This window comes from Salmo trutta, chromosome 32 (genome assembly GCF_901001165.1).
Source record: "Salmo trutta chromosome 32, fSalTru1.1, whole genome shotgun sequence".
Classification (NCBI taxonomy): Eukaryota; Metazoa; Chordata; class Actinopteri; order Salmoniformes; family Salmonidae; genus Salmo; species Salmo trutta.
Genome location: NC_042988.1, coordinates 8149178 through 8156742, shown reverse-complemented (window position 1 = coordinate 8156742; position 7565 = coordinate 8149178). Strand labels below are relative to the sequence as shown.

Genomic DNA, 7565 nt, shown 5'->3' with positions numbered 1-7565 from the left:
GGAGAAATGAACCAATGCCAAGATTTGACCTTGTAGAGTCATTTTAAAAACGTGCACAACACTATGACACACAGACAGACAGACAGACAGACAGACAGACAGACAGACAGACAGACAGACAGACAGACAGACAGACAGACAGACAGACAGACAGACAGACAGAGAGACAGACACACACACACACACACACACACACCAGGGGCGAAAATCTGATATCAACTTTGGAGGGGACAATTACATGAAATTTTCTCAAGAGCAATTCCTGAGGGGGACACCAAAAGGAGTGCTGTAACACATAGCCTACATTGTAATATGGTAAATGTATATTGAGGAACCAAAGAAATAAGGTGTTTGCCGTACTCCTAACTACCGGTACCCAAAACTACACAACTAATCACAACAGCAATACCTTTGCCTTTAACAAATCTTAGTTCAGTCACCAGTTTAAGTTGATAGTGGGGGTATCCATGGCATTTTCCAATTATGTTCCTATTTTACAAGTCAAAAAAATTGAGAACCTTTCATAATGTTGCCAAACAAAGACTCAACAAACTTACCTGAGACTCCCTGTCTCTGCCAGTCTGTCCCTGCATATCTGTCCCCAACTCTGCTGTCTGTGTGCCATCTGTTGCCTGCTCTGCCTAATGACATCATTGTGAAACATTTCCATTAGAATTTCATTTCTTTCTTATGAACATTTTATCAACTAGTCTTTGAGATATTAGGCTACTAGGGTTCTTACTTTGCGTTTTGGTGTACTGAAAAATACTCTGATGTCCGTCTTTTATTTTTCTGCCATTTTTCTACCTGGCTGGCTGGCTACACACACACACACAGTGTGTAGGTTATTTACAGTAGGAGATGGGCTTCTATCATCTTATCTTTTATCATTCTATTTGGGCTTCGATCTAAAAGGTAGCTAGCAAATGTGAAACGGATTAAAATGACAAGAGTTGACAGCTGTATGAGTTCACCATTTACACAACATATGCAGCAACCTTTTGTAATTTTAATAGTTTGTTTCATATTGGCTGGCTTCCAACAATAGCTGAATTTGCAAAGCTAGCGAGCACCAATTCCGTTTCAGTGGTGTTTGCTATAATCTTTGCTACCCGGGTTAAATAAAGGTGAAATAAAATAAATAAATAAAAGTTCCCTTGCGACAATTTAGCTTTTGCAACGAGACCATTAAATATATTTAAGACAATGGTAGAAGAGAGTGTAGTTCTGTTCAGTTTGGACTTCAGTTTATCGCTAACCTTATCACAGGAACTTTGAAGCACTAACTTACATCATCTGCATGCTGATCTTGGAAGAAATTGACGATAGCAAAGATTCCATCTTTGACGAGGCCACATAAATGGAATAATTACTAGCTAGCTTAATAGTTAACCTGTTGGGGTTAGGGGGCGGTATTTGCACGGCCGGATAAAAAACGTACCCGATTTAATCTGGTTACTACTCCTGCTCAGTAACTACAATATGCATATACTTATTGGCTTTGGATAGAAAACACCCTAAAGTTTCTAAAACTGTTTGAATGGTGTCTGTGAGTATAACAGAACTCATATGGCAGGCAAAAACCTGAGAAGATTCCTTACAGGAAGTGGCCTGTCTGACAAGTTCTTGTTCTTCTTGACTCTTTTTATTGAAAACTGAGGATCTTTGCTGTAACGTGACACTTCCTACGGCTCCCATAGGCTCTCAGAACCCAGGAAAAAGCTGAATGATGTAATTCCAGCCCTTGGCTGAAAAACATTAGCGCGTTTGCATTAGCGTGATGCCCGGCTATCTACTCAGAATATTGCAAAATGTGCTTTCACCGAAAAGCTATTTTAAAATCAGACATAGCGAGTGCATAGAGGAGTACTGTATCTATAATTCTTAAAATAATTGTTATGTTTTTTGTGAACGTTTATCGTGAGTAATTTAGTAAATTCACCGGAAGTTTGCGGGGGGTATGCTAGTTCTGAACGTCACATGCTAATGTAAAAAGCTGGTTTTTGATATAAATATGAACTTGATTGAACAAAACATGCATGTATTGTATAACATAATGTCCTAAGATTGTCATCTGATGAAGATCATCAAAGGTTAGTGCTGCATTTAGCTGTGGTTTGGGTTTATGTGACATTATATGCTAGCTTGAAAAATGGGTGTCTGATTATTTCTGGCTGGGTACTCTGCTGACATAATCTAATGTTTTGCTTTCGTTGTAAAGCCTTTTTGAAATCGGACAGTGTGGTTAGATTAACGAGAGTCTTGTCTTTAAAATGGTGTAAAATAGTCATATGTTTGAGAAATTGAAGTAATAGCATTTCTAAGATATTTGAATAATGCGCCACAGGATTCCACTGGCTGTTACGTAGGTGGGACGAAATCGTCCCACTGGCCCTAGAGAAGTTAATATTTGCCCACTAGCTCTGCATATTCAGCTAGTGTGTGTGCGCGATTGACTGGATTAACCTCACGTCAGTTACGTTCAGCGATTGACTGGATTAACCTCATGTCAGTTATGTTCATTGAGTGCCTTTCAGACAGTGGATACCACTTCTCTGTTACCTTGCCAACTAAGGAACTGGCAGTGGATCAAACCATTGTGAGGCAAAGGGTGGGGGGGGGGTCGCAATCTTTTGAAACTAAAAAAAGCGCTATTAAGTGTCTATAATCAGCACAATTGCTTTCATTGCGTATTATTAATATTATTTAAATTACATAGTTATGTTTCAGTGATATATTAGGGGGGACAAATCATATTTTTCCCAGGATGGGGGGGTCGTGTCCCCCCCGTCCCCCCCGGGATTTCCGCCCCTGACACACACACACACACACACACACACACACACACACACACACACACACACACACACACACAACACAACACAGTAGAATAGCCCTGTCAAAACTATTCACTCTGTAGGGAAAATATCCCTGATATCGTAGCCTATACCAAGGAACTTTTGTCACAATCTTTTTCATTTTCCCCTTGTAAAATTAACGACAAATAGAAAGTTCCAACAAATCATGTTGTCGTTGGTTGTCAACGTTGCATCACCAGCAGACAACAGTAGGGTGAAAGTTGGTTACGTCATTGTGAAAATGAAAGTTGAGAGATATGGGTAGTGAAGCGACGTCTCCCATTCACTTTTCATTTGTAGCGCAACAGCAGAAGACTACGGAACAATATTTCGGACTAACTTTGAACGAAACCCGCTAAATGAATGTCTTATATGGCTACATTTCTTAAGAAGTGTGGGTTTTATTTCGACTTCGACGATTTTGTTATCAGACTTATTTTATCGGTTCACGCGAAGTTATTAGCAGTTGAAAGCAAAGCTCGCGAATAGTCTTTCCTCGCTATAGTAATAGTCTAGCCGATATCTACATGGAATAATCTTATCTTGTGGTTCAACTATAATGTAAAGCTGATTTCAAGGAGAATGTGTATAGATTTACTGTGATTTGTTCGTCCAGGAGAAGGAGCAGGCATGGAATTCATACTGCTGCATGTGCTAGTCTGGAAAATGAAAGTTCCCGCCTCCGGTAGGTTGATCAGGGGAAATTCTCCATACAGTTTTCTCTTTCCTAATTCCACATAAAACTACTTAACACAGCCAAGATGTTCAAACTCATCTGGAAAACTAACAGCGAAACAAACTGCTATTTACAATGTATACAATGCAGAGTTGGACGTGTATTTGTCTTGTTATTTGCAGTATGCAGAGCGTGTGTCATTGCTGTGACTGGATCCGACACCACTACGGTCACTTGAGCTCAGAATACCTTTCCCTGCTGGACCAGATGGTGAGTTATCAGCACACTGTAAGAGGAGACTGAATGCATGTATTAAGGACAGCAAAACAACCAACCAAGTAAAATAGTCATATGTTTCATGTTTAGCATCTGTGTTAGAAAACTGTTAACCTATATTTGAATATACATAGTAAAATGGCGCTAAGGCTATAATGGCAGCGATCAAGAGAGTATATCTACATTAGGCCTACTGTACTTGCAGTATAAGCTATACTTTATGTCTGTCTTGATTGGTCTTAAAGTATTTGACAAGTGACTTAACATACTATATTGATTGTTTTCCAGGGAGGAGATATCACAAAGCAGAATGCCCCAGTCTTTTTCCCAACATCACTTTACAGACACATAGATGATGCCGAGGTAAAGACTAGAATTATGATTTATCATGTTCTGATATGCTTTGGTATGGCGGTCTTGACCCAATGTTATATTGATGCCATATCGAAAGCCTATACTGTTTCTAATCTTCTTTTTATATCTTCCTGTGTAGTTTGAGGACAAAGTCAGATTCCTGAAAGAGACCATCTATCAAATCACAAAACTGTTTGATGGGAATATGAAATCTGTCACCTGGGACAAGAAAAACCTGGACGATTTCCTCAACATTCTAGAACGCCAATTGGAGAACCTTAATTCCTGTGTAAGTAATGGGTCTATTTAAAGTATAATCCCTGTTTAGGTCAGGGCTCTCCAACCCCGTTCATGGAGCGTTACCTTCCTGTAGGTTAACGCTCCAACTCCAGTTGTAACTAACCTGATTCAGTTTATCAACCAGCTAATTAATCAGGTGTGGTAGATTAGAGTTAGAGTGAAAACCTACAGGAAGGTAGTTCTCCAGGAACAGGGTTGGAGAGCCCTGGTTTAGGAGTAGCCTACTCCACTACAAGTGGAGAAATCTACTTATAAAGTACATATAAAGTATTCAACCCCTTGACATTTTCCACATTTTGTTACGTTACAGCCTTTTTCTAAAATTGATTAAATAGATTTTCCCCCTCATCAATCTACACACAATACCCCATAATGACAAAGCAAAAACCGTGTTTTAGACATTTTTGCAAATGAATTAACAATAAAAAACAGAAATATATAAGTATTCAGACCCTTTACTCAGTACTTTGTTGAAGCACATTTGGCAGTGATTATAGCCTTGAGTCTTCTTGGGTATCATGCTACAAGCTTGGCACATCTGTATTTGGGGAGTTTCTGGCTTTCTTCTCTGCAGATCCTCTCAAGATCTGTCAGGTTGGATAGGGAGTGTCGCTGCACAGCTAATTTCAGGTCTCTCCAGTAATGTTCGATCAGGTCAAGTCTGGGCTCTGGCTGGGCCACTCAAGGACATTCAGAGACTTGTCCCAAAGCCACTCCTGCGTTGTCTTGGCTGTCTGCTTAGGGTCGTTGTCCTGTTGGAAGGTGAACCTTCACCCCAGTCTGAGGTCCTGAGCGCTCTGGAGCAGGTTTTCATCAAGGATGTCTCTGTACTTTGCTCCGTTCATCTTTCCCTCGATCCTGACTAGTCTCCCAGTCCCTGCCAATGAAAAACATCCCCCAGCATGATGCTGCCACCACCATGCTTAACCGTAGGGATGGTGCAAGGTGATGCTTGGCATTCAGGCCAAATAGGTTTCATAAGACCAGAGACACTTGTTTCTCACAGTCTGAGAGTCCTTTAAGTGCCTTTTAGCAAACTCCAAGTGGGCTGCAATGTGCCATTTACTGAGGAGTGGCTTCCGTCTGGCCACTCTACCATATAGGCCTGATCGGTGGAATACTGCAGAGATAGTTGTCTTTCTGGAAGGCTCTCCCATCCCCACAGAGGAAATCTGGAGCTCTGTCAGAGTGACCATCGGGTTCTGGGTCACCTCCCTGACCAAGGCCTTTCTCCCCTGATTGCTTAGTTTGGCCGGGCGGCCAGCTCTAGGAAGAGTCTTGGTGGTTACAAAGTTCTTCCATTTAAGAATGATGGAGGCCACAGTTTTTTTGGGCAGCTTCAATGCTGCAGACATTTTTTGGTACCCTTTCCCAGATCTGTGCCTCGACACGATCTTGTCTCTGAGCTCTACGGACAATTTCTCAACTTCATGACCTGGTTTTTGCTCTGACAGGCACTGTCAACTGTAGGACCTTAAATATACAGGTTTGTGCCTTTCCAAATAATGTCCAATCAGTTGATTTTACCTCAGGTGGACTCCAATCAAAGTGTAGAAACATCTCAAGGATGATCGATGAAAACAGGATGCACCTGAGCTGAATTTTGCGTCTCATAGCAAAGGGTCTGAATTCATTTGTAAATAAGGTATTTCTGTTTTTGCATTGTCATTATTGGGTTTTGAGTGTAGATTGATGAGTATTTATTTTCTTTAATCCATTTTAGAATAAAGCTGTAACTTAACAAAATTTGGAAATAGGGAAGGGGTCTGAATACTTTCCGAACACACTGTATATGGGTTATAACCGATTTTGAGCCATTTTGCGACGTCACATAAATAATACTGCAGTAATGAGAAATGTAAATTATTGTGGATTATAATTAATGGACATTTTTTGTATGCTTTGATACATTTTCATTATGTCAAATGAAGTTTGATATTTTAAAGTGGAAATTACAATCTTTAGAATCTATTTAGAACATTGAATACACATTAAGTTTCCATTTCCTGCCGTGCAGGAAAATACTCAGAAAAAAAGAAATCAAATGAAGATCCTACATTTGTATGATGCTAATGTTTTGTTTAATTTTGTCCAACAGGTATCACCTGCCATGAAGCCTGAGAGGAGACTGAAACGCTACTTCAAGAAGTTGAATAGTAAGGTTCTGAGAAAATTGGTGAGTTTGGTTTCGTATGGAAAAATGTTTTTTACATGTAATCAAATGAATATAAACTAGGCTAGGCTAAACAGGAGCAGTGTTCTTTAAAAATAAAGTGGGTTCTGGGGACATGTGTATCAAACATCTCAGAGAAGTGCTGATCTAGTATCAGGTCTCCTCTGTCCTTATTTATAGTGATCTAAAATACAAAACTGATCCTAAATCAGCACTCCTTCTCTGAGAAGCTTTATACATACCGCACCAGTTCTCTCTTTGTTGTTCAAGACAACATGGTCATTATTTCGCCAAGAAAGTTTACCCCACTAATATTTCAAATGTTCTGTGTTTTTCAGAACTACAGTGCACAGGCGTGGGAGCTCATCAGGAAAGAGACAAAACGTCATCTGCAAAGATTGGATATCCTTGCAGCACAGATGTACTGATCATCCAGACTCATTTCAGAAGCTACGCCCTTACCAGTTTATAAAGCTTGAATACAATCATGTGGGACCCTGTCAGTCTATTTATTATATTTAAATCCATAAAAAAAAAAAATTTTTGTATAATTTATTATTTATATTTTGTATTCCCTTTTGTACCTGTGTTGAACTGAGCTGTATTGTGTTGAACTGAACTGAACTGTAAACCAATGAAAAAATAATATTGAAAATGTGAATAAAAACGTATTTTGTATAAATTGTCCAAATTTAGTTCTTGTCTGAAACCAATGAGAGTGGATTTATATCTTATCTAACCATCAGAGGGGATCCACATTAAACCTGTTGCTGATCAGTCACATGATAATTTCTACTTTAAGTTGATGTATGCTTGTAGTTTTGTTTCTTTATGTAATTTCTTTTTAATGTGTTTTTGTACTTTGTGAGGGTTGCTGTTGTTTTGTTTTTCCTGTTTGTTTTTGTGTGGTAACCACACTGTGGCAGTG

The 7565-nt window shown here is 39.4% G+C and overlaps 1 protein-coding gene across 1 annotated transcript; it reads left to right on the top strand.

Annotated features, from left to right (window-relative positions):
• Positions 1 to 3052: 3052 nt before the first annotated feature.
• On the top strand, positions 3053 to 7319 carry LOC115170971 (interferon a3). Its single transcript, XM_029727388.1, has 5 exons — positions 3053 to 3804; positions 4099 to 4173; positions 4304 to 4453; positions 6563 to 6640; positions 6976 to 7319. Exons 1-5 carry the CDS (start codon positions 3670 to 3672, stop codon positions 7063 to 7065), a joined length of 528 nt encoding a protein of 175 aa, XP_029583248.1. The 5' UTR covers positions 3053 to 3669; the 3' UTR covers positions 7066 to 7319.
• The last annotated feature ends 246 nt before the right edge of the window (positions 7320 to 7565 follow it).

Bases quoted from the DNA above. Each gene is read 5' to 3' on its own strand.
- LOC115170971 (XM_029727388.1), top strand. From the start codon at position 3,670: ATGTATACAATGCAGAGTTGGACGTGTATTTGTCTTGTTATTTGCAGT. The intron at 3,805-4,098 runs GTGAGTTATCAG...ATTGTTTTCCAG, and splicing joins TTTCCCTGCTGGACCAGATG to GGAGGAGATATCACAAAGCA. The intron at 6,641-6,975 runs GTGAGTTTGGTT...TGTGTTTTTCAG, and splicing joins GTAAGGTTCTGAGAAAATTG to AACTACAGTGCACAGGCGTG.